The sequence below is a fragment of the Ursus arctos genome, unplaced genomic scaffold, assembly GCF_023065955.2.
Source record: "Ursus arctos isolate Adak ecotype North America unplaced genomic scaffold, UrsArc2.0 scaffold_14, whole genome shotgun sequence".
NCBI classification, from domain to species: domain Eukaryota; kingdom Metazoa; phylum Chordata; class Mammalia; order Carnivora; family Ursidae; genus Ursus; species Ursus arctos.
Genome location: NW_026622808.1, coordinates 47,314,252 through 47,339,919, shown reverse-complemented (window position 1 = coordinate 47,339,919; position 25,668 = coordinate 47,314,252). Strand labels below are relative to the sequence as shown.

Here is a 25,668-nt window from a genome sequence, read left to right as displayed (position 1 = left end):
CACAGACGCTGCATTTTCAGTGACTGGTGACAGCCCCTCCGGCTCCCATCCACAGCCCACCTGCAGCAGCTGCCCATTTCCTGAGCGGGAGTCAGCCGCTTCCTCGGGCCTGGCTGTGGGAGCCCTCTTGCTACCTGACCAGCTCCTCGGTCAGGACAGCCCTCGGGTCGATACCTCTAAGCACAGAGCTACCTGCCCATTAAATACAAATGCAAAAATCTAAACAACAAAAAAAGTCCAGTGCTGATTTAAAGGTCAGATGTGGGCAGACATCCCAGTTAGAATGGCTTTGAGATCGATTATTTCAGTCTTTGAAAAAGCACGTTCCATAAGTATTTTACTATTCGACGTCTAATCTGGGAACCACGAGGAACAGGACGGAAGAGTAGGTTTTCCTGAATTTAGCTAGCGGTGGCTTCTCTGGCCTGCACCTCATCCTTCCTTGTTGTTTACTAATTTGACAGTTCTCTGCTCCTTAGAAAGCCAGCGTGAAATAGAGGAAAACCAAAAGATGGTCCATTTGTTGGCTTGGTTGACATATGAGGAAGATGGTGGGTGGAGGTGGGTTATTGTTCTAATATTGGCCCAAGTGATGCCTGTGGACTTTCTCAGGATACTTGTGCCCCCTCTTGTCACCGTGTACCAGAGGCAGTTCATGACAGGGGAGCCCCGTGTTCTCTCTCTCTGCCTTCACCCTGGCTGTGGGCTGGCCTCCATTACTAAGCTCACGGCCTTGAGGTCTTCCAGGAACAGGGCAGCTAGACTCTTCGGTTGACTTATCTTCGAGTGACTCCTCAGGAAGGAATGTCCGCTGAGATGGTGATTCCGATTTCTGTTTAAAAAGCTTATCCTCAGTTGCCGAGAAATGAAAAAGAAAATATTCTCTGTTTTGGTTGGAGCCTCACAAAACCAAAGCTGTGCACTCTCACGCTCCCTGGGCAGTGGCAGTTACCGAACAAGCACTGTTTAGGGAGCGGAGCCGAGTTCTGCCGGCCTCCCGAACCGTGCTGGTGCAGGGACAGACACAAACAAGACGGAACCTCGAGGGCGAGGCTGAAGAAAACGTAAGAAACGTAAGAAAACTGGCAGCTTTGCCAAATAAAAAACCAACAGCAATATAGAAAAAGAACCCTTCTCAGAACTGGTTTCAGAATCTAGATCAAAGTTTCAGACTAAGTTTGGAAGCTCCCATAGCTTATCAGGAGAGTGGGAGAAAGCAGAGCGGGGCCAGGGCTCCTTATCTCCGTCGGATGGTCAGAGGCTGGAAGAGGTTGGATGTTCCCCCAGGCGCACGTGAGAGCGCTGGGTGCCTGGCTCTGAGCACATGTGAACTCCGGGTTGTACACAGCGGGGTCAGTAAGGCCTGTGGACCTTGTTAGAAATGCCAGATCTTGGGGCACCTGGGTGGCACAGCAGTTAAGCGTCTGCCTTCGGCTCAGGGCGTGATCCCGACGTTATGGGATCGAGCCCCACATCAGGCTCCTAAGCTATGAGCCTGCTTCTTCCTCTCCCACTCCCTCCGCTTGTGTTCCCTCTCTCGCTGGCTGTCTCTATCTCTGTCAAGTAAATAAATAAATAAAATCTTTAAAAAAAAAAAAAAAAGAAGAAGAAGAAATGCCAGATCTTGGGTTCCACTTAACATCCTGAGCCAGGGCTGCATTTTATGAAGAACTCTAAGCAGATGATGCATTCTGCTCTAGGTCATTGGAGAAGAACTGTGAAAAATCTTTTCCCTTTCTAGACTGCTGGTGTTAACAACAGAAGCTGACGGGAGGTGACAGAGGGAAGGAATCTGTGTACCAAGGGAGTATACCTATCTTGAGATCACACCTCAGATGTCCCCTTTGTTTTTCTTTTAGCCATATCAGCAGCGATAGCTTCTTGTGTGACTGCCAGCTCAAGTGGCTGCCCCCGTGGTTGGTGGGCAGGACGCTGCAGGCCTTCGTGACAGCCACCTGTGCCCACCCAGAGTCGCTAAAGGGCCAGAGCATTTTCTCTGTGCCGCCGGAGAGTTTCGTGTGCGGTAAGACTGTCTTCGTGATTTTTTTTTTCATGAAGGGCAAGGAGGCCAGGAGGAACCCCTCATTATGGGAGCGACTCCTATGATCAGAGTAAACCCCAATTCCTGGTTACCAATTGCTGGATGCAATTTATTTCCCACTGAAACCACACATAGTATTTACTGTGGAGACGGCTCATTATGTGGTTCTTGGAGTACATGCGTTTAATCAGAAGGGAGCCTGCGCTGGTTCGGTTACAAATCAGAATAATCAGTTACTGGAAGAAAGTTGTGTTGTCTCAAGACGGCCCTGGTGCCCAGGTTTAGCTGTGAATTTACTCAGCGTATGAGGCTGGGGTTTTAATGTGTGCTTCTTTCCAGCCCCAGGAATGAAAGGTTAAACACAGGAAGAACAAGTCTCAGGAGAACAGTTACTGTAGTAAAAATAATTCCTTGTTGACTTGCACTCTTGCTGTTTCTCCAAACCACTGAAATCTGCACTTGGAGCTTTACACTCATTCTTCCTTCTGACTGTTCCGTGGGCCTTGCCATCCTTCTGACCAGGGGTGGTCGGAATCCCGGTCTGGTTGCACAGAGCATAGAAGATGCCGACCGGCCGGAGACTGTGTGCACGCATGCCTGCCACACACCACGCTCCAGCAGAAATGCCTGCCCTCGTGCTCAGTATGACGTGGTCACAGAATGAGATGAGTTCTGAGTGGTTGCTGGTCTCGAAGCGGGAGTGAGGGTGGGATGCCCAGGCGTGACGGGCTCTCCGGAGCAGGTGTGAGTCCTCCTGCCTTTTGTCCTCCCCATGGTCTGCCCCATGTCTTGGGTGGGATGACCCCAGCCAGGAGCTGCCCTAGCAGTGTGGGGACCCCCGCGGTCCTCTTCTCCCCCCCTACATCCCGGGCAGAGCCGTAGCCGGTGTGCCTGCTCAAGTCCAAATACAGGTGTCCCCCTCCCATGCCTGTGCCCACCACCGCCATCACCACCGCTTCTGGAAGTAGGCTTGCCCTCCTTTGTGCTGGCGCAGTCCAGCAAGCAGCCCTAAGAACACCCCGTGGGGTACAGCCCTGCAGAATGAGCTTTCCTCACTGATCAGCCTATGGGCAGCTCTGTGCAGGACGTGAAACCACACGTAGCTCGCATTCCCGAGGACAAAGTGATTGTGTGATCCACTGGTCACCAGGGAGCTGGGCCTTGACCATTCAGCTGTCAATCAGCCTTCCTGAAATGGAGCTTTGTGCACCTTCCTCCCTTTTCCTGTCCCAGGGTGTCATCTTCCCCTTTGGATGAGCCAGGGCGGGACGTGGACCCTGCTGCGCCCAGCCTCCGGCCTGTGGCCTTGGCGTGTTCCGGGGGGCAGCAGCTGTCTGCTCCTCACTGTAGCTCGGGCTCACCACTGAAACAGTCACCAGCTATGAATGGGAATCATGAAAAACAACTGGCAGGAGATCAGAGTTTGAGCTGTATGGGAGTCTTTCCCCTCCTTTTTTGTAAAATGAAAAAATAACCAGTTCACACGCATGAGCATTGCCAGCATCAAAAAGTCAGCAAGTACTGGTGAGGATTGGCGGGGCGGTGCGGGGGGGGGGGGGGAGTCTGAACCCTCCCCTGCTGCAGGCGGGCATGTAAAATGGTGCAGCCCCTTTGGAACACAGTTTGGACGTGTCCCCGACAATTCAGCATAAGATAACGTGCTCCTGTGTACCCAGGAGCAACACAAACACATCTACATAAAACCTGGACACAGATGCTCGTGGCAGCGTTGTTCATAAGAGCCAGAGAGTGGGAATAATCCAGATGCGCATCACCGGATGAGTGGGTCAATAAAATACGGCACAGCCGAGCGCTGGAGTATTATTAGGCCATAGAAAGGACTCATTCGTAGAACAGATGAACCTTGATATATTTGAAGTAAAAGAAGCTGGTCACCAAAGACCATACTGTGATTCCGTCCGTATGATAAATGCAGGAGTGAATGTCCTGTCCAGAAGAGGTCCCCATTTAGGGACCACAACAGGGGTGGTGGAGAGGTTGGTGATGACTGGTGGCTTAGGGTGGAAGGAGAAGGGGTGATAGTTAAAAGGCAGGGAGTTTCTTTTTGAGGGCATGAGAATGTTTTCTGTTTCCTGCGAAGAGGGCTGTATCGTGATACTGTGACAATCACCTGTGTCAAGTGTGCCCGTCAGCAGTCTGTAGAATACTGAAAAGTTGTATAACCCTCATGACCATCTACTTACGAACATTTTCATCACCCATTAGAGAAACTGTTCACAGCAGTCACACCCTACTCTCCCCTGTCCACTACCCTACCTTGTGTCTCTGATTTATCTGCTCTAGATGTGTCATATAAATGGAATCCTACAATGTATGGCTTTTTGTGACCAGCTTTTTAATAGCATAATTTTTTAGTATGTATCAGTACTTCTTTTTTTTTTTTTTCCTTTTGAGAGCGTGAGCAAGCCACGAGTCTAGGGTGGGGAGGGGCAGCGGGAGAGGGGGAGAGAGAATCTTAAGCAGACTCCACCCCCAGCATGGAGCCCAACACAGGGCTCGATCTCATGACCCTGAGACCACGACCTGAGCCGAAATCAAGAGTTTTACTCTTCCTTTTCAATCTCAATAGCTTTTATTTTGTTTCTTGCCTGATTGCCCCTCGTAGAGCCTCCGGTGCAGTGCCGAGTAGAAGTGGTGAGGGCAGACATCCTCGTCTTTCCTGACTGGGGGGAAGCATTCAGTGTCTCACCATTAGATATGATGTTGTGGGTTTCTCATAGATGACCTTTATCTGGGAAGAACGCCCTTTTATTTCTAATTTGTTGAGTTTTTATCATGAAAGGGTGTTGGATTTTGTCAAATGTTTTTTTGCTACATCTGTTGAGGTGATCACATAGGATTTTTTTCCATTTATTGATAGGGTATATAATACATTGATTTTTGGATATTAAACCAACTTTGCATTCCTTGATCATGGTGTATAATCCTTTTTATGTGTTGTGGGATTTGGTTTGCCAGTATTTGTTTGTTGAAGATTTTTGCATCTGTACTTATAAAGGTCTATGGTTTTGTTTTTGTCTGATTTTATTATCTGGGAATACTTGACTCATACAGTGGAGTCCGGAAATGTTCACTTCTCACCTATCTTTTTGGAAGAATATGTGAAGGATTAGTGGTAAATATTTTTAATTTGGGGTAAAATTTACTAGAGTAGTCATTTAGGTCTGGCCTTTTCTTTGTGGGAATTTTTTAAATTACTTACTCTGTTTCTTGTTACTGTCTATTCAGATTTTGGTTATTCTTGAGTCAGCGTTGGTAGCTTGTCTTTTTCAGAATTTGTGCGTATATGAGGTTATCTCATTTGTTGGCATACAAATGAGTCATAGTATTCCTGTTCATTGCTGTAAAGTTAGTAATGTACCCTCTTTTCTTCCTAGTGTTTGAAGTCTTCTCCCCACCTCCCCACTCTACAAGTCTAAAGATTCTTCAATTTTGTTAGTATTTTCAAAGAAGTAACTTTTGTTTTCATTGATTTTTCCCCCATTTTTCTCTTTTATTTATTTCTGCACTAATCATTATTTCCTTCTCCTTGGTTTGGATATAGCTTGTTTTTCTGATTTCTTAAGAAGAAGAGTTTATTAATTTGAGATCTTCCTTAATGTAGGCATTTACAGCTCTAAATCTCTCTATAAGCACTGTTTTAGGCTGCAGATTTAAGTTTTGGTATTTGTTTTCACATTCAATCAAAATATTTTCTAATTTCTCTTATGATTTCTTTTTTGACTTAGAGAAGTACAATATAGTTTCCAAAAGTTAGATTCCTAGTATTGCTTGATACTGATTTCTGACTTCTTTCCATTGTCATTAAAGACACTGCATGATTTCTTTTAATTTATTGAAATTTTTTAGCCTAACATATGAACTCTGTTGGAGAACGTTCCATGTGCACTTGAAAATGTTTATTCTGCTGTTGTAGGCTGGAATTTTCTATAGATATCCGATAGGTCTGTTTGGCCTAGAGTGTCATTCAGGTTTTCTGTTGCCCTGTTGATCTTCTGCCTAATGGTTTTATCTGATCGCTGGATGTGGAGTGTTGAGTTCCACAGCTGCTGTTGCACTGTCCGTTTCTTCCTTCAGTTTCTGCTGCTTGTTTTGTGGAACCGTTAGGTGCATATATACTGGATGTTTAGGTCTTGGGATGGATTGTTTTACATTACAAAAAATTACTTTCTCCCTAGTAACTATTTCTGCCCTAAAGTCTATTTTATCTGGTAGTAGTATTGACGCCGTAGCTGTCTGTTGGCAACTGTTTTCCTATTTGTGACTTTGAATTTAAAGTGTATCTCTTACAAGAAAGCATGTAGCCCAGTCATGGGTTTGTAATCATTTCAGTAATCTTGCATTCTGACTGGGGGGTTAACTGACTTGTTAATGTAATTCCTGATAAGACAGAATTTGCTGCTTGCTATTTGTTTCCTATGTGGTTTATGTTTTTTGTTCCTGTGTTTCTTCATTACTGACTGGTTCCACGTTAGGTATCTTTTCATATACCATTTTAACTCCCTTCTTGTTTATTTTACTATTTTTTGAGTTATTTTCTTAATGACTGCCATGGGGATTAAAATTAACATCTTAATCTAGTTCAGATTAATAATGAAATTAACTTCAGTAGTATGCACAATTTTGCTCCTACTAAGCTCTATTTGTGGAGCTCCTCCTTTGCGGCACTGATGTCGCATAAATCACATCTTTATTTATCGTGAGCCCGTCAACACGGTTTTGTGATTATCGCTCTATGTAGTTGCCTTTTAAATCAGGAGAGGGTTACAAAAACACACTGTACTTGCATACTTATGTGTGTAGTTATTTTAACGGGGTTTTTTAGTTCTTTGTGTGGATTTGAGTTACTCTCATGTCCTTTCATTTCAGCCTGAAGGATTCCCTTTAGTATTTCTTAAAAAGGGCAGGTCTGGCAGCAGCAAAATAGGTTTTCTGTTTTTAAATCTGAGAGTGATTTAATTTCTCCTTCACTTTTGAAGGACGGTTTTGCTGGATACAGAATTCGTAGCTGACAGTCTCTTTCAGTACTTTGAATATGTCTGCCTGCTCCCCCGCGTGGTTTCCAGTGAGAAATCAGCTGCATGTCACTGAGGACCCCTTCTCTGTGATGTGTTGCAGCTCCCCGGTTGCTTTCAAGATTCTTTGTCTTTGGCTTCTGACAGTTTGACTGTTATGTTTCTGCGGTGGGGGGGGGGGATCTTTGAGTTTATCCTTTTTGGGTTTGTTGAACTTCTTGGAGGGGTAGGTGCCTATTTTTCATCAGATTTGGGAGGTTTGGGGCTATTATTTCTACAAAATACAGTTTCTTTTTCTTTCTTCTCCTTCTTGGACTCCCATTATTTGTATGTTGTTAGCTTGATGCTGTCCCACAGGTCTCTGGGACTATTCCTTAACCTTCGTGGCTTTTTGTTTCTTTGATTGGATAGTCTCGAGTTCACAAGCTGTTCTGCCTGCTCGGTGGGGCTACTGAGCCCCTCTAGTGAATTTTTCATTTTAGTTCTTATACTTTTAAACTCCCAAATTTATATTTGGTATACCTCTGCAATTTCTAGTTCTTTATTGGCATTCTTTGTTGGGTAAGTATTCAGATGCTTTTCCTTTAATTTTCTTAGACATGATTTCCTTTAGTTCTTTGAACATATTTTGTAAAGCCAATTTAAAGTTTTTATTAAGTCCAAGATCTGGGCTTCCTCAAGAACAGTTTCCATTGATTGCTTTTTTTCCCCACCTTTCTTTCCCTGTTTTGTGGTTTTTTTGTTGGAAACGGAGCCTTTAAAATAATGTGGCAACTCCAGAGACAGACTCTCCCTCCGTCTTGCCCCTGCTTTGTTGTTGTTCTGTTTATTATTAAAATTTGCTGAGTGACTTTCCTGGACAAATACTGTCATCTGTTCTGTGCAGCCACTGAAGTGGCCCCCGGTTGGCTAACGCCTGCACAGAGAGCCCTTACATCAGCTCACAAAGTCCCCCGTCCTCTGCCCAGCACCTCCGTTGTGCCGAGGGGTGCCGCCGCGCCCGTGAGAAACGAGGCTGCTCTCAGGCCTGTCTTGGGCATGCGCGTAGCCCTGCACATGCATGTGGCCTTCTAGAGCCTCAGGAACACGTCGGACCTTTTCAGTCACGGCTTTTCCTTTTTGGTTTTTGGGCCAGCCTCTTGTTGGCTCCAGTGGACACAGCTCACCGCTGGCTGCTGCTTGTTTTCATCAAACGTCCCAGGCGCAGGGCTTCCTTGCCGAGCCAGCTGCAGCGGGCCGAATCATGCCAGAGCGCGGGGCCTTTGTGGGGGCGCCACAGCCCTTCTGCCCCTCGGTGGTCGCCAGGCTGCTGGGCGTTAAGCCTACCGCAAAGCTAGGCAGAGAGAGATGGGACTTAAGCTAAGTTAAACACCACAAAGCTCATTTTCCTTCCTGAGATTCAGGCATTTCCTTGAGTCAACCCTCCATGGGTCGTTACAGCCTTTGCTTGTGACAGCCTTCCAGAATCCTGGAAAAGTTGATCATAACCATTTTCACTAGTGTTATTGTGGCTTTAACAGAGGTGCAGAGTTTTGGAAGAGTTTGTCTCGCATTCTGAAAGTGCTTCCTACTCCTCTCCTCCTGGAGTGAAGTTGGTGGGTAAGGTCTATGCAGTCAGGGCTGACGGCTCCTGACTCTGTTAGTGTGTTTTGTGTTAAGGTGAGGAAGTGAAGCAACCCCTCATGGAAACTCCTGAAATGTATGCTCTGGTACACGAGTCTTGGTGGCTGGGTTCGTAGTCCAGGAGTGTGGTCCCAGAGCCGATCGCTGCCCAGGGGTTTCTAATCGGGTAAGGCCAGATGGCCATGGTGCAACTCGCTTCCAGTGCATGCTGGAGCTGAGGGCCAGCAGAGACCCTGAAAGGTGCGGTCCCTCTGTGTCCTGAGGGCCTGGGTGGGAGACTCTTCCATCGGGCTCTCCTCTCCGCAGATGACTTACCGAAGCCACAGATCATCACCCAGCCAGAGCCCACCATGGCCGTCGTGGGCAAGGACATCCGGTTCACGTGCTCAGCAGCCAGCAGCAGCAGCTCCCCCGTGACGTTTGCCTGGAAGAAGGACAACGAGGTCCTGGCCAACGCCGACATGGAGAACTTCGCGCACGCCCGCGCACAGGACGGGAAGGTGACGGAGTACACCACCGTCCTGCACCTGCGCCACGTCACCTTCGGACACGAGGGCCGCTATCAGTGCGTCATCACCAACCACTTCGGCTCCACCTACTCGCACAAGGCCCGGCTCATCGTGAATGGTAAGGCGGTGCCGTGGACTGGTGTGAGTCCTCTAAAGCCGCGCGTGGTTCTGTGTGACCGTGTGGGAAGGATGCAGGCGGGAGACACCGGAGCTTCATCGGGACATTACCGTGTCACTAGCGCGGGGCAGGGGGGCAGAGCAAGTTGTGTAGAGTGCAGGGTTACTCTCGGTGATTCACCTGTTTCTGGTGACTTTTTATCCAGGTATTGTGTTAAGTGAAATGAAGGGCCCAGGCCTTGTAGTTTTATCCATTTATTGTCCTCCACAAACCATGAAGTCCGGTGTCCAGATTCCGAGCATACCCTGATGGCGGCGAGGCTCCCGCCCTCTGAGCTTTAGAGCCCATCGAGGTGGCTTTTCTCAGGGCTGCGAGTTGTCATGGAGAAGCGAGTAGCTAGAGCGGTGAAGCGCCCTCCGCCGGGTAGTAAGCGCGGAACCACTGTGTCTCGAAGCCCTTAAACACCGCAGGAAAACACCTTCTTTACCCCACGTAGTTCTGCTGTGCAGTCCTCTGTATCAGAAGCTCCGTGGACGGTCAGACTTGGCACCGAAGCAAGCCCAGGGGGAACTGCCGTGGTGCCCGGCGTGAGTGGGGTGCCCACTGCTGGGTCAGGGAGTACGCGGCAGAAGTCAGCCGGCGAGCGTCCAGCCATGGGGCCCGGACACCGCCTCCCCGCCGCGCTTTCTCCAAGAGGGACGGGCCGTCCTGTTGCTCTGCCCGGGGTGGGGGCATGTCCTCCATGCCCATCACTACGTCCTGTCAGAGCAGATACCTTGGTCCCCCGGGCTCTGTTCTGGTGGTTAAGGAAGGCAGGCATGTGTCAGACCCCAGTATTTATGGGCTGTCCCCATATGGACAGATGGCCACTCGAGGGGTCAGAGGGGACAACCTGCTTCGTCAACAGTTTCCACTTGAGGGGGCGACAGGCAGCCTCGGGTTAACAAGAGAGCGCCATGGGAGGGAGAGGCTGGCAGTTCGGGCGGAGGGGGGGCGTCAGAGGCGGGGGGAGCGGTTCGGGGCAGACGCTGGCACAGAGGGTGGGGGGCACAGCCATCCACGGAGGCGGGCACTTTGCCGGAGGGCTGTCCGGGCCTTTGCGTCTGGCCCTTCCGTCCCGCGAGCCTGACGGTATGTATTTTGCAGTGTTGCCGTCCTTCACCAAAACGCCCCACGACATAGCCATCCGCACCGGCACCACGGCCCGCCTCGAGTGTGCTGCCACCGGCCACCCCAACCCCCAGATCGCCTGGCAGAAGGACGGAGGCACGGACTTCCCCGCTGCTCGGGAGCGACGCATGCACGTCATGCCCGATGACGACGTGTTTTTCATCACGAATGTGAAGATCGAGGACATGGGGGTTTACAGCTGCACCGCCCAGAACTCGGCCGGCACCGTTTCCGCCAATGCCACCCTGACAGTCTTCGGTCCGAGCACTCGTACACTGAGTATATGAGGCCACGCGTGCGCGGGGGTGGCGAGGGGCTCCAGCCGTTCCGTGCGACCAGCAGGCTCACTGTGCCGTGCTGGTTCTAAGATGTTCCAAGAAAATGTCAGAAAGCAGCTCAGCGAGTGTTTTTTGTTTTGTTTTTTAAGATAGCGAGTTAAGGGTTAAGGGAGTATTTTTTGTAGGGCTTTGGTAGGGAACATTCTCGACTGCCCTCTGACTGGGGCTGGATGGGTGTGGTCTGCTGAAGAATAGAGACACGAGCCCGGCACAGGACAGCTGGGGGAGAGAAGGGGCTTCTCTGTGGCTCAAGGTTCGTTCCTCCTCCTCGTCGAAGCCACCCCCCAGAATGGCTGTGACTTAGTCATTGTGCGAGGTCTTTGGAAAGCTCGCCGCTCTGACACTCGATCTCCTGCGGCCCTTCACTGGCGTGTGGGCCCTCCTTGGTCCGGAGGGCAGGGCAGGCGCACAGAGTAACCGGACCGTCTCCTCTGCCTTCCTGCAGAAACCCCGTCGTTGGTGGTGCCTCTGGAAGACCGCGTGGTGTCCATGGGAGAAACGGTGGCGCTCCAGTGCAAGGCGACCGGGAACCCTACGCCCCGCATCACCTGGCTGAAGGGGGGCCGCCCCCTGAGCCTCACCGAGCGGCACCACTTCACGCCGGGCAACCAGCTGCTCATCGTTCAGAACGTGGTGGTGGAGGACGCGGGCCAGTACACGTGCGAGATCTCCAACACGCTGGGCACGGAGCGCGCGCACAGCCAGCTGAGCATTCTGCCCGCGCCCGGCTGCAGGAAGGACGGCAGCACCGTGGGCGTCTTCACCATCGCTGTGGTGTGCAGCATCGTGCTGACGTCCCTGGTCTGGGTGTGCATCATCTACCAGACCAGGAAGAAGAGCGAGGAGTACAGCGTCACCAACACAGGTGAGCCCCTGCGGGCCGAGCTCATTCCCCGGGCAGGAGGGACGCAGTGCCGTCTGGCGACGAGGCAGGGGCACCCTGGGGCCGTGCCCGGTGGCCGCGTGGTGGCTCATGGCTGCAGGGACCTCCCAGTATCGTGCTCCTGCTAGTTCCGGCTCCCTAGCCATCCCTGCTCGCTCTCTTCTGTGGGCTCAGACCTCCAACTGCTGTAGTTTTTACACCCGGGTGGAAAGCGAGACTAAGCTGGGCCCTCCAGACCATCTGTGCACAGCCTGAGCGGCTGCTGGTGCAAGAATCTGGTGTCTGGGCCTGATAGTGAGCAAGTGTTTTCCTGTCTTGTCCCCACGAAGGATAGGGACACCTGGTATCTGATCGTCCTGTCTCCTTGCAGATGAAACCATTGTGCCACCGGATGTTCCAAGCTACCTCTCGTCTCAGGGGACCCTTTCTGACCGACAGGAAACTGTGATCAGGCCTGAGGGTGGCCCTCAGGCCAACGGGCATATCGAGAGCAACGGTAAGGCCTCAACCTGACGCGACCCTGTCCTCGGGAGCCTCCTGCCCCTTCCTAGGGCAGGTGCGTGGCCTTGGGCTGAGCACATCTGACCCGGACGGCTGGCAGACTCAAGCCTTCGGTTGGGTTTCCTGGCCCTGCCCCGTGCATGTTCTGCAAGGTTTTAAAAATCCAGCCCCCAGGCAGTTGCTATATGGGGCTCAGCGTCTCCTGGTCAGGAAAAGGCAGGATTGAATAAGGAGCTGCAAAGGACATACAGGCCCTGAAACCAATGCACGGGGTAGGAGACGGTCCACGCCTGCTCTGTGGGCCCATCTCGGCTACTAGAAAGCTCTCCCAGGGTGAGCTGCCTCTGTGGGGGAGACGGAGTGCTTACAGGGGGCAGGTCTGTCCTTACACGAACCGCTCACCAGCATGGCCCCAAACACCGACAGGCCTGCCCTGGGGGCAGCTTGTCTTACATTACAGATGCCCCTTGCTGGTCAGCAGACACCTACCACCGTAAAGAACACTGTAAAAAGGGTCGGACTTCCTCTGGAAAGCTAAGCCCATCATTTCTAACTGTGGGAATCTACTGCAGGTGTTTGTCCAAGGGACGCCAGCCTCTTTTCAGAGGCGGACGCTCATGGCATTACGTGCAGGCAGCCCAAGCTCTGCGTGGGCTGTACCAAGGAGCCCTGGAACGTGGTGGAGAAAGCCCAGCGGAGACCTGGTGCTCAGAAGATGGGTAAGAGACGCTCTCGTCGGGAAAAGTCTGCGGTTCTTGAAATCAAAATTCAAGTAAACCTGTTCATTAAATGAGAGCGAGAGATGCATTATGGGTCTAAGACTATCTCAGAATTTGGTATTCAGTGTATAAACAGGAAGCTGTGGCCTGGCTCTCGTAGTTCTGAAGTAGCAGGTCTCTTTCATAAATCTGTGGTGGGGTAAGCCTGGGCTTGAACTTTCCAGATTTATAAGCAATTTTAATAAAGGGCAAGGCCCAACCTGAAGTACCTTTTTACCAGGGCTATTTTTGAGGCTATATTTCTGATTATTCCGAAGACTCCTGAGAGCACATGGTATGTCATGCAGTGGGATTCTTTTTTTCTGTGATCAAAAGAGTAGGGCCACTTTCTCTCATGAAGCAATTAATCTGAACCGTTGAAACACGAAGGGCCCATTCTTCCTTAAGGGCTTGGTATTTGCCCAGTCCTTTTTCTGTGACCACAGATGGGAGAGAGGGCAGGTTTTTCGAGAGTTCATCTAAGCAGGGCTCTGGCCTCCCAGCAGGGGACAGAAGCTTCCTGTTCTGGGCGGGGATGCAGACCTCGGTGGCCGTGGCTCTAATCTGTCCCCTGCTTGGTCCCGCAGAGCACAGCGGCCCCGTGGCGTGCGGTGACTGCAACACAGACGTGGACGGTTACTCCAAGGAACAAGCTTTCTATCCTCCGCCTGTGACCAGAGACAATACACAGCCAGGGACACTAAGCAGCCAGGACCCCAGTCAGACGGACCGAGAACATTCTCTGCCTCACCTGACCAGTGGGACTGCTGACGGGTCCCGTGCTGACCGCAGGGGGTCCCTCTACCCCAGTAACCACGACAGAATGCTGACATCCTTGAAGAAAAAGCCACTGGCACCTCCAGATGGGAAAGGTAGACGTTCACGGTCTTCCAAGGAGGCCCCGCAGGTGGGTGGGGGCAGGTAAGCAGCCAGGCCAGACGCTCTGATGCGCCCTTTCCTTTCTCACAGGGGCCTCCTCTTGGACTTCAGCAAGGCTGTGTGAGCCAGACTCCACAGACCTCCAGCCTCCCTCGACGTTAACTCCCGGCAGTGCGGAGCTCGCGGAAGCCGCCTCGGGCTTTCCTGACGGCCCCAGTGAAGGCCAGCACTTGCTTCTTTCCAATGGACACCTCCCCCAGGCGTGTGACTCCAGCCCCGAGGCCCCAGCGCTGACAGGACAGCTCCCCGGGAAACGGGGCGTGCCCCTGCTCTTTGCACCGAAAATCTAGGCTTTGTCTACCTCAGCTCTTGTGTCGTCTCTACAGGAAAGAGAGGTAGGAGAGGCTGTAAGGAAGCTTGAGTTCAAGCGTCACTGATGTGTACAGAGTTTTTAAACTTCCGTGTGGAGTGTCCGTGGTTTCAAGGACTTGCGGCCGCCGCGCAGACCCGCGAGAGGCTATCGTGTACAAAAGCAAAAAAGTGTCTGATGCCCTTGTACATAAGAGTTTTCAGAGATTTCCTATATATTATATATCTTTTGCAGAGGCTATTTTAATCTTTAGTGCATGGTTAACAGGAAAAAAAAGAAGAAAAACATACAATTTTGACAATATTATTTTTCATATCAGGTTGCTGTTTAATTTCGGGAGGGGGGGCGGGGAAGAGTTCTGGTGCCTTAATGCATGGATGGAATTCGTAGAACCTAAAACCACATTTGCTCCCGGGAGTTGCTGGAGGGCAGGGAGGAGGGGAGGTCCTGGGGTCTGCACTGCACTGCCCCGGACAGACCCCGGGGTCTGCGCCCGCCTTCGTGTGCATTGGAATTCACGTCCCGTCAGTATTGCTCCCGTGCGGCCCCCCTGCCTGCCGCGCCCGAGATGCCCGTGTCGTCCTGTACCTCTGCCCTGCGGGACTTGTTCTAAGTTCCTTGCCAAGCCGAAGGGGGGGGGGGGGTTGCTGATCCACCACGAGCCTTTGTTCCGAACAATGGCGCACTGCCTTTCTTCCTTCTAGGAGAAAAGCACGTGGGGCGGTCGAATCACTCGACTGTCCTCTGAGGCTCATTTTACTGAGGTAGAGGCTGCTGGTGTTGGTACCTGTGGATTTTTCAATAGTGATGTTTTCGTTCTGCCGCTATGCTAATTCACGTGACACTGATCACGGGGGAGGAAAAGGATGGCGTCCTCTAGCTGCTCTCTACTGAGGCTCCGGAGCCTGTCTGTCCACGTCCTTCCCTCACAGACAGACCCGGGCTGGGACCGTAACAAGTCGAAGCCCCTGACCTGGGTGTATTTGCACTTTCGAGACCTGTAGCTAACCATCTTGTGAGTGCCAATGTGTATTTCAGGAAAAATTACATTGAAACAAGGTCCTTAAAAAATCTCAGAAAGCAGGTTCCTTTAGCCAAAAAGCTGAAGGTAGAGACCGACAAAATGGTTGTTAAAAATCGTACTGTCCGGTGTCATCGCCGTTCTAAAAGGTAAGCACATTTAGAATTGTGTTCTCAACAGTCAACTGATTAATGTTACTTCCACAAAATATGTGAATTTGCTGCTTCTGAGAGGCAATGTGAAAGAGGAAGTATTACTTTTATGTACAAAGTTATTTATTTATAGACATTTTGGTACAATGTACATTGAAAAACATGTAAAATATTGAAGTGTCTAACAAACGGCGTTGAAGTGTCTTTAATAAAGGTTCATTTATAAATGTTGATTGTGTGGCTAGGGGCATTTTTCTACCCACCGTTTCACCCCCTTCCCTTCCAGAAACTCCCTTACAAATGCAGCTATTCTGCCTTTAATTATCTGTTTTCCCAAAAAGGGGAAAATTTCTTCTCGGCAAAGCAAAATCAAGTACTTCTTTGCTCCAGGGAAGATACGCCACCCCTAGATTCCTGAGATTTCTCTCTGAATTTTTCTCACACCTGGAGCTTATTAGTCAAGCTCTGAAATGGAGCCCTCCCCATTTCGTCCCGTCTCATTCCCAGTACCGAGCAACCAACCTTCCCGCCGGGCACGCAGACGCAGCGCTCGGGCTCCCGGCTGGCCCACGCCCCTCCTTTGGGTCTCGGGTGGAGAAGCGGGGCACAGGGCCCAGGTCCTCAGTGGGCCCACCGCGCCCTCCAGCCCACCTGGGCCCTGAGCTGCAACCGCTTGCTTTCTCTCACACACCACGTGGGCTGCTGGACGCTTCTCTGAAAAATAATACAATCCTGTTTTCTCGGGGAAATCTGAGGGTAATTAAGAACAGCAGCCTGGCCGCCCCGGAGAACGCCTGCACCTGCACGTCAGTCTCTCAACAGAGCCCGAAGCTTCACCACGGGGAAACGCCCAGCCTCGGGCCCCACTTTCCCTTGGAGCCCCCGCCTTCCTGCTCCCCGTCCACCCCCCCCCCCCACCGTCGGAATGAGAAGCGTCTAGAATCCTCTCTGCCTTCCGCGGTCGGCCTGCTAGCAGGGGGCAGGAAATGCAAGGTCAGCTACAGATCAAATGAAGGCTCCGAGCAGCGTGGACGCGGCGTCACCACACGGCTTTATTCGGGGGGCTGAGAGTACCGCTGTGGCTGGGGTTCCACGTGAGCGTGCCGGCCAGCCGATGGCAGCGGAGACACGTCCTCAAGATCCTTGTTCACGCCGCGCGGCTGCTTGCACGGCGCCGCCCGTCTTGAGAGCCGTGCCTGGGGCGCCGTCCCCGACGCGGGGGCGCTCTCTGCCAAGCTGCAACAGCAGGCTGCGGGCCCGCTCGTAGGCACCCAGAAAGATGAAGCCTCCCAGACTGATGGCCGCCACTCGAGGGAAGACACCTGCAAACAATCTAGGGAAGGAAAAAGGAGGAAAGATTTTAAGTCCGTGTGTGTAAAAAAGGTTAAATTCCGACACCCACAGCTTGCTCAACTCAGCACACCACGCTCATTACACCCCCCACAGCACTGAGCGCGTGTGCTTTTCTCTCCCAGAACGGCGCTAAGTTACGCTCCCGAGTAGGCTTGCTGAATCTGGGCCCGGCTGTTTGTTGGCTAACGTGGCTCAATACCGAACAGCTTGCTTGCGAGCCTCACAATGAAGTCCAGTAATTGGTCAAGAAAGACGAACTCTGTCCCCCAAGTCCTGTCAGAAACCTCCCTCCCGGTTTTGTCTTTGGGAGATGGTGAAACAGACTCTGGTAAAGGAGTCCAAGGCCTGGATCCAGGGGTGCACCGTGCTCCCCCCCCCCCCGGGAAGGGAAGGTGGGCTCTGGGTGTTGGAGGAGATATGCTGACCACTATGCCACTCCTCCCCGTGACTCAGTTGCCTTTTGTCCTTAGAGGCCCACAGATGTGATGCCAGAACAAGAAAGTGAAGCTCCATGCATTCCGTTTGTCTTCTCCTCCGAGGAAGGACCAGAAAGGCCAATGGTCTGGGGACAGCACCTCCTCGAAGGCTCGGTCCCCACGCACCACGCAAGGCCAGTCGGAGGACTGACTTTGGAATCATCAAACAAAGGCAGAGTGAAAGAACGGTGTCACAGGGGGCGCACACTGGAGGTTCGCTCTTTAAAAGCCACCCTGCGGCTCGCACGGGATTCTGGCGCCACAGCAGCTGCAGGGCCCCCAAGGCAGTCCGCAGGACCGAGGCAGATCGTGCCCAGAAGTCCCAGCCGTACGTGCAAGCACGGCAAGCATGCGAGCATATATTCCAAGGCCTCAGCTTTCTCTGGGGGGCAGAACGACAAGAAACATTCTCTACCTGTCTTTCTAGAATCATTGAGCCTTTTTACCAAGAGTATTACTTTTGTATGCAGTAAAAATCAGAACTATCAGGCTCAGTAGTGAGGACACTCTGGAGCAGCAAGTGAAAATGGTCAGGTTATGTGAAAAGGACCTAACCTCTAAGATGGAGGAAAAACATCCACAATAAGCTAAACAGGACTGGCCAAGGAGGTGGACAGGAGAGCGCACCCCCACCCCGGCTGCCTAGTTTCTGCACACCTGCTGGGACAGGTCCCCTCGCCTCCTCTCCAAGTATCCTACTCAGCACCTTGGAGGAAAAGGGACTTAGCGGTAGACGACCCTTTTGTTAGGGAAGGAAGGATTTAAATCATTAAGTAAAATATACAGATGAGAACCTCTTGTTCTTGTCTAGAAGTAACCATGAAAACTATACAAGGAAAAGAGTTGTTCAGCTCGGCATCACGCACACTGTTTCCGCACGACGCGGTTGGTGAGGACAGAAACTCACCAGCTACCGCGCCGAGGCCCCTGGGACCTTCTGGCCTGAGACCCAGACGACTCCTCTCCCCCCCTCCCTACACAGAGAAGGGTGCTCGGAGGGAGGTCGACAGAAGACCACCTGTGCCACGAAAGCCTCCCCCCCCCCCCCCAGCTGACTAGCTGACTTATTTCTGAAACCCGTGTCTTGGTGCAGCTTCTGCCACTAATGAACTCGGCAGCTCCTGGCAAGAGGCAGATGGAAGCAGTTTATGGTTCCACGAGATGACAATTGAATCTATTAACATAATTATAGCCTTAAAGCACACTCATCTGTACAGTGCCCGCCCCGAGAACAAGGAGGCAGACTCAAGCGGAGTGGGGTGTGTTCTGGGGACCACGGATCACACCAGGTAACAAACACAGCACACGGGGCACAGCGGGGGTGCGCACGGGGCGGCCGCGGTTGCTCCGTGAAGGGCACAGTCAAGAAACACAAAAAGCCAGTTGCGGAACAGGACAAGGAGGAAGGCACAATGCAGGACAGACAGGCTTCCCCACCTGCTTTCCGGCTGCTGGGCTGAATGGGCAGGTGGCAGTTTATTCTGGAGAAACCAGTCAGCCTGAGAGCACATATTCCAAGTAGGTGTCAGAACATGGTCTTCCCCTGTGTGAACCAACATGGAGACGGCAGCGTCCCCACATGCCCCCCAAGAGGCCAGCGCCATTTCCCTGCTAGGCCACTGGAACACTCCAGAAACGCGCAAGGGTGCTCTGAGGTGGCGGAAGGGCCAGTGGGGCTGTGTGGGAACCAGACAGAGGAGGCAGGCTGGGATGCCAGGGCAGTTTTACAACAGTGGCCCGCGTTAGCGGGGATATTTTTTGTTTAGTTTGCTTTGAGTTACAATTCTGTTGTCAAATTATTTGGTGCCTTTTCTCCTATTAGTAGGAAGCTAGTGAAATCTAGCATTTCTTAAATGATGAGCGTGGCTGCTTGGACAGTCTGCTAAGGACCGCACTGGGTGCTCACGAGAGCCCCAGGGCATGTCAGGACGCCCGTCCTCTGCCTCTCACTCTGGCGCTGCCCAGTCACGGAACCCCGAGCGCACAGCACAGCTGGGAGAGGGTTTGGCATGGGTCATCTCCTCCCAGGGATTCCTTCTCCACAGGCTCCCGGGGGCCAGGGTCCTGCCCGTCCTGCCATACCCACATCCGGCCCCTTCCCCAGGAACGGCAGGTGCACGGCAGCCCCACTCTGACTCCACAGAGCTAAGGCGGGAGCGGAGGTCTGACCAGTCGTTGCCACAGAACCTAATACGAGCCACGGTGAAACAAGGAGGGCGGTGAAATTCAGCATTTTGACTTTATGATCTAAAAAAGCTACCGCACCACATCTCTGTGTGGCCCAAACTATCCGAAACACTGAGGACTTTCACGTGCTACTCAGAAGTGGCTTTAGAGCCGCTCTCTCACACCATTTCATTGTTCAACGTGAAATCTGTGTCCAAATCAGCGTGTCTAAGGTACGAGCAACCAGACTCTTACTGAAGCTGTGTTGGCTCTAAGCGGCCGACGGCACACGGGTCCCCGCTCTGCCGCTCCCTCGCTCATGCTCAGCCACTCCTTCCTGTTACATCCACTTCTTGTCTCAAAATCCTCAAGTCTGTCATCAGCCGGCATCAGTCCATCAGAGCTGGCCCATTCAACACAACCATCCAACTTGACCTACTTCTCAGTGGGGCCACTGTCCTGCAAAAGTCTCACCTGGGTCCTAACCGATACGCCTCATGTCCCAGCTATCACGCAGCCCAATGCACGCAAGCCTACAATCGAATCATCCCCCACAGCACGGAGATGAGGACGCGGCAGGGCCTTGGCGCTGCTGTCCCCACCAGCCACACCCCGCCACGACGCTCCCTCCCGGCCCTCCAGGAGGACGCTGTGACTCTGCTCGCTCAGGAAAATCCCTGGTGGTCATTCCAAAGAGCACAATGTCGTGTCACATACCCAGACAGACCCCAACACGGAGACGTGCGTACAGATGGTAAAAGCAACGTGAAAGCACGTTTTGCAAAGGAGGCATTTTAGGACACGATGCTCGAAGTCTGGGGCACTGAGCAAAGTACAGAGCGGGTTTCAAGCGAGGCGCCACGCACGGGGGGCGGTCAAAGTAACTGTTACTGATCGTAGTGAAAAGTCTCCCAACGACAAGTGCTTTCTTCTAAATGTCACCCTCGCTCGCTTGCATTCCTGCATTACATAACTGGAATCCTGTTTGCTCAGAGCTGCAGACCGGAACCTGGGCGGGGCCGGGGGAGGACAGGCTCAAGGATGTCCTCCAACATCCAGATGGACAAGGCTGGCGATCACGTGGCTAGACATTGTGTCAACTTGACTGTGCACTGGCATCTCACACAGGCGACATCACATATGCTGTGTGCAATGTAAATAGACCAACCAGGACGATCAGAGGAAAGGAAAGGGTGTACCCCATTCAGGCTAAAGGAGGAAGAGCCTGTGCAGAGGCGGAAAGGCAGTTTCACCTTCCTTCTTGTCCTTACCCAGACAGCCCCTGTGTCCGCCAGACCCCGTGCAGTGCAGACAGCACATTCCCACTAGCGGTGCTGGAACCAGCCTGCGAAACAGGACAACAGACAAAGCCATTAGCTTATGAAATTCCCCAACAGATCCTCAGAGGCACAGCTCCTGACCACCCTCTTCTAGGGCAGTCTGAAATAGAGCGGGGAGCTTCTTGGGAAATCAGGACCCCTGGCTCGCACTAGACCAGAAGCCCTTCCATCCCAACCCATAGGTAAGCCCTGACAGGAAGCTGCTTTCCTAGGTTCTCGCATCGTCAAACTGGATGCAGAGCTCAGCTAGGTAACTCACCGACTGCTGTTTAACGGGAGACTGAAAGCAGTAGTAACTGCGCGGAGAGGGAAGGGGGATAATCAGTCCATACGGTCCAACTGCGAACTTAACCTAAGGAGCTATAAACACGTTTAATAGAGAGTACGATGTTCCATTTAAAACAGGACCGATTCTCCTGGGTCTGGCCTTGTCCACCTACACGACAATCCCGTGTTCACTGTCGCACCTTTCCATAAGGGTGGGACTTCTTCTCTACGGTTGTGCCCCACATACATTATGTGTGTGGCATTCCAGGAAATCTTGGTCTAGCTTTTTTTGTAACAATTTTTCTTTTTAATGAAAAATGTTTTTAAACATTCTGACACCTGTCCCGATTCATCCAGTGAAGGCCAAACGCGGTCTGTGTTCAGAGCCTCTAGCTCACCTGCTGCACAGCAAGAAGGTCAGCTCTCCGAGCCTCCCGTCCGTCTCCCATAAACACAGAGCTGACTGAACGTGGCCTTACGGCCGCGGCCCCAGCGCCCTGCCTGCTTCCACGCCGTCCGTGGGAAAGGCCGCAGAGAAGCACTGCCATCGCACCGAGCGGGCCGCGCTGTTTCCCACTTGGTGCACCCAGGAGCCCGGGGCTAACACGTCCCCGCGTCTGTTGTGCCCACATTTCATCAGTTTGCACTTACCTTTGCCAACATGATTCTTGTTTTTGCCACATCCAGAGGCGTGGTGACGGCCGCTGCAAATCCTCCTGTGCATATAAAAATAGCCAACACATAACAGGGGTATTGTTTAGTGGATTACACGGTACGGCATAGCTCTTCTGTCTCACTCCTCCTAACTGCCAGAGCTCGCTCCCTCCTCATTACGTCCACTGCGCCGATTCCACAGGAGGCGGCACGCATGCAGAGCCCACACGCTCCATGGCTTATAGTGACGGTGAACCGCACGCAGAAGAGATGACCGGATGATGCTTTACACACCCCGGGGGGTGGGGGGCAGGGAACAAGGCCCCGTAATTTATCTTGCTCTTTTGTGAAGCAACAAACCCGGTGTGTACGTGGTTGCGTGTCTAAGTTCAGACACCCACTGTCAGTACGAGAGGCTCGCTGCTCCCGCTGATTCTCCGAGGCCCACGCCTTCCATGGACCACTGTTCTTGACCCTGACTCCCACATGCTGCTGTCTTTTCTGGTCTGAGACAAAATGGGCAAACAGAAATCTGCATACTGCCGTAGGGACTTTCGGTATTAGAACGGCTAAATTCCTTGAGTTGAAAGGGTAAAGTTTTCTGTACTTGCAGGCTTCAAATAACAGGCCAGGCCAAGTAACAACATTTCTAGGCCCCTCTCTGCATCCTGATTCAACAGGCAACCTTCCCACCGCTTCCTTCCCACCTTCTTTTCCACGGACTACCATGACTGCCAAACTGAGATTTTAAAAAATCCACAGACTTTAATACCCTTATCTACGGACAAAGGATTTGGAGGACTTTTTCTTTTCTTTTTTTTTTGGAAACCATGGTATATGGTGTATTTTAGTTAGTGTGATACAAAGATGTTTTTTAAACCCCAAGAGGCCCTAACGAGATAGAAATAATAAACCTAAAAGGGCTTTCTCAAGATTCAGCTTCCATGAGCGAGGCTGCACAGCTTCCTACGGGCTGAACACGTGGGAAGGCTGCTCCAGAAACAGCACGTCTCCCTCTGAAGGTCGTGGCGTGTGAAGGTCATCTGATCTCCACCAACTATCGTTCTAAACATGTTGCTGAAATAAGATCCTCACACCGAACTTTGGTGGCATGTATTAGGATGCTGACTTTTTGAAAGATGTACCCATTTATGCTTTTATGTCCCATTTTCGGTTACTCACAAAGGACACACCCTTAGGGCTACAGATGATCAATTACATGAATATTAGCATCCCCTTTCGTTTTAGCCACTTCTGTGCTACGAACATGTGAAACATTTTCCTCCAGATTCAAAAGCTGCCTGAAGTTCAGGTACTGAACTCAAGTTCGGGCAATGAACCTGCACTATCCCAAACTCCTCACCCAAATCTGATAGTACTGGCTTTGTTTCCCTCACTGGCTGCAAGGGTTCGCTGGGTCCAGCCTGGAAGAACTCTTCCAGGGTCAGAAAGACCAAGCCTTAAATCCCGTACTTAACTATAGTACTTATTCTCTAGGTAAAGCACCCTATGAGACAGGTACTTCTGTAACTGCTACCCCATTTTACAGGTGGGGAAACTGAGGCTCAGTGAGGTTACAGAACTCACAGAAGGTTTTAGAGCACAGCTGAGACGTGAACTTTCCTGACTCCAGAACGTGAGCTCATGGCCACTGAGGGTGCTAGAGGCCTCAGTTTTTTCATCTGTAAAAAGCAGGTAAGAGTATGACACAGGCACTAAATGAGTCTATGCCAAGTGTCTAGAACAGCGCCTGGCTCTTTCCTGCAAGGGCAGAGATAACGTGTGATTTTCCTTCATGGCTCTAGCCCAGCGCACACAGCAGGCACTCAAAAATGCTTGCCAGGAGCCCGGGACAAGTGTCTGCAGTTTTTACAAACCCAAAGCTTCAACTCGCCCTCTAAAAGAGGAGGAAGCAGGGGAAGCTCGGAGCGAATATCTGGGCTTTGTACCTGGCACGGTGGGACCATACTAGGTACCTGTCATTACTTATCGTATCTTGTGTGCATGGGAATTATTCTTCCATCTTACAGACAACTGGCTCAGGGCCACACAGTATGGAGCTGGGACTCAAAGTCACGTGCCCCTTAGCTCCAAAAGTAGTGTTCGTTTACCACGTGATGACTGGTATGTGAAAAGACATTAAAACGTGTCTATTAAAACTCAGAAGTGCACACACCATTATCCTATTTGAAAACGGTCACAAACTGGGGTGCCTGGGTGGGTCAGTCGCTTAAGCATCTACCTTCGACTCAGGTCATAATCTTGGGTTCTGCCTCTCCCTCTGCCCTCCCCCCCCCCACCAGTTCGCTCTCTCTCTCAAATATATAAAAATCTTAAAAAAAAAAAAAAGAAAGAAAGAAAGAAAATGCTCACAAACTTTCCTAAACCAATTTCGAAGACTTAAAAGTTGGTAAAGACGTCACCTGTCCCCTGACTACTCAGGCTGTCCTCACTTACCAACACTGAAACATCCTCTCGTAACTGTGGGCACAGTGCATCCGATGTGTCTTGGTCTTAGCAAAAGTGCACCTCTCCCTTACTGGGGCTGCCTTGCCAATATGCTCTTAGGGACAACCGTTTCATACGAGACAAAGACAAATACACTTAAATAGGTCCTAATTTTACTATGATGGTAGCTGCATTTTATGAAAGTCATCAATAAATCAATTTTAATGCCTTCAAATATCAAGGACTGCTTTAATACGCAGCCCTCACAATATTTTTTATGAGGCTGCAAAGAAGGGCCTGGGAAGATCCCATAACAGAGTAACGGGTTACAGTGGAGAGGGGGCTGGGGACCTGTGCTTTCGGTGAGAATGCGGTGACTTTCTGCATTTTACTAAAGGGAACTGTAAACTGCTGGTAATAACTACGGGGCGCACGCTAACATATCAGACAGGAAATAATTAGTGCAACCACAGGCTGCCTGCGTGCTCGCGTCACACACGACACGATTTTCTACGGGCTCCGCAGACTGGGGCTTTCACAGAAGGTTAGGCTAACGGCTTTCGGCTTTCGGAGAGCAGGTCCAGGGAAACCGGGTGTTTACAATGAAGACATCTCGTGCGCCCTCAGGGAACAAATGTAGGTTCTCCCCCACTCCAGACAAAGAGGCCACCTTCCTCCCGCCAGTCTGGAGCTGTCACGGCCCAGCAGCAGCTGTGAACGCGGCGGGGCCCGGCCCCCGCTCTCCGGACGAGCCGCGGAGCAAGGACAGCGTCTCCACGCGCCTCCTGCGCACCGCGTCCCGACAAGTGTCCAGAAGCCTCTGCGGGGCTTCAACAGCACACGTGGTTTTGCGTGTGTTTCAAGGTTGTGCCAAGCCTTCTCATTTGTTACTCAGATAAATCCTTCACCCTATTCTGGAATTTCTTTCTTCTTTCCTTTAAAAAAAAAAAAAAAAAAAGACTTCCTCATTTTTTGAGTGTGAGAGAGCGTGTGAGCAACGGTGTGCACGAGCTGGGGGGAGAGGCAGGGGGAGAGAATCTCTAAGCAGACTCCCCACTGAGCACAGAGCCCGATGAGGGGCTCCACTCGGGGCTCGATCTCATGACTCATGAGATCATGACCTGAGTCAAAACCAACAGTCGGATGCTTAACCACCCGAGCTACCCCGGCGGCCCATATTCTGGAATTTCAAGTCATGGGAATATCTCTTTCTCCGTCACACCCACTCTGTCAGTCCTGCTCCTTCTCTCTTAGAAAATGTAAGTAGATATTAATTACAAGAAACTGACCAAAGAACACTAGAATATTCTGCACATATCTCTACAGTAGCAAATGTCATTAATTACTTAGGCTGAATTATGGTTTTATATTTAAAAATTAACTCACAGTGAGGAAGCTGGCAAAGTCTTTTTTTTCCCCCTCATTTAACCCCTGACCAGAAGCCAAGGGAATTTCTGAATATGACAAGCCATCAACACCTCCAATCTCAAGGGACATTTTTGGATATTTGTGCCAAGTAGTTTATAAAACAAGCATGGGCACAGAAGCGTGCCAAAGATAGCACA

General features: G+C 51.3%; 2 protein-coding genes across 9 annotated transcripts in view; one reads left to right on the top strand and one right to left on the bottom strand.

Annotated features, from left to right (window-relative positions):
• The window catches only part of LRIG1 (leucine rich repeats and immunoglobulin like domains 1), a 110,943-nt gene extending 95,314 nt beyond the window's left edge, over positions 1-15,629 (top strand). Inside the window, exons 12-19 of the mRNA XM_026501194.4 lie at positions 1,860-2,023; positions 9,007-9,327; positions 10,474-10,755; positions 11,281-11,700; positions 12,089-12,214; positions 12,792-12,938; positions 13,565-13,849; positions 13,947-15,629. Coding sequence (XP_026356979.2) covers positions 1,860-2,023; positions 9,007-9,327; positions 10,474-10,755; positions 11,281-11,700; positions 12,089-12,214; positions 12,792-12,938; positions 13,565-13,849; positions 13,947-14,206 — 2,005 coding nt within the window. The 3' untranslated portion in view covers positions 14,207-15,629. The remainder of the gene's footprint in view (positions 1-1,859; positions 2,024-9,006; positions 9,328-10,473; positions 10,756-11,280; positions 11,701-12,088; positions 12,215-12,791; positions 12,939-13,564; positions 13,850-13,946) is intronic.
• Positions 15,504-25,668, bottom strand: part of SLC25A26 (solute carrier family 25 member 26) — a 128,377-nt gene continuing 118,212 nt past the window's right edge. For 5 of the 8 annotated variants that reach the window (XM_026501195.4, XM_044384999.3, XM_026501196.4 and 2 more), the window contains 3 exons: positions 21,653-21,717; positions 20,666-20,739; positions 15,504-16,732 (listed from right to left, as the gene is read on the bottom strand). In XM_026501195.4, the coding sequence (XP_026356980.1) occupies positions 16,534-16,732; positions 20,666-20,739; positions 21,653-21,717 (338 nt within the window). In that variant the 3' untranslated portion in view covers positions 15,504-16,533. Of the gene's footprint in view, positions 16,733-18,665; positions 18,772-20,665; positions 20,740-21,652; positions 21,718-25,668 lie in introns of all 8 variants that reach the window. The other 3 variants (XM_044384998.3, XM_044385000.3, XR_006409806.3) reach the window with 2 other exon arrangements.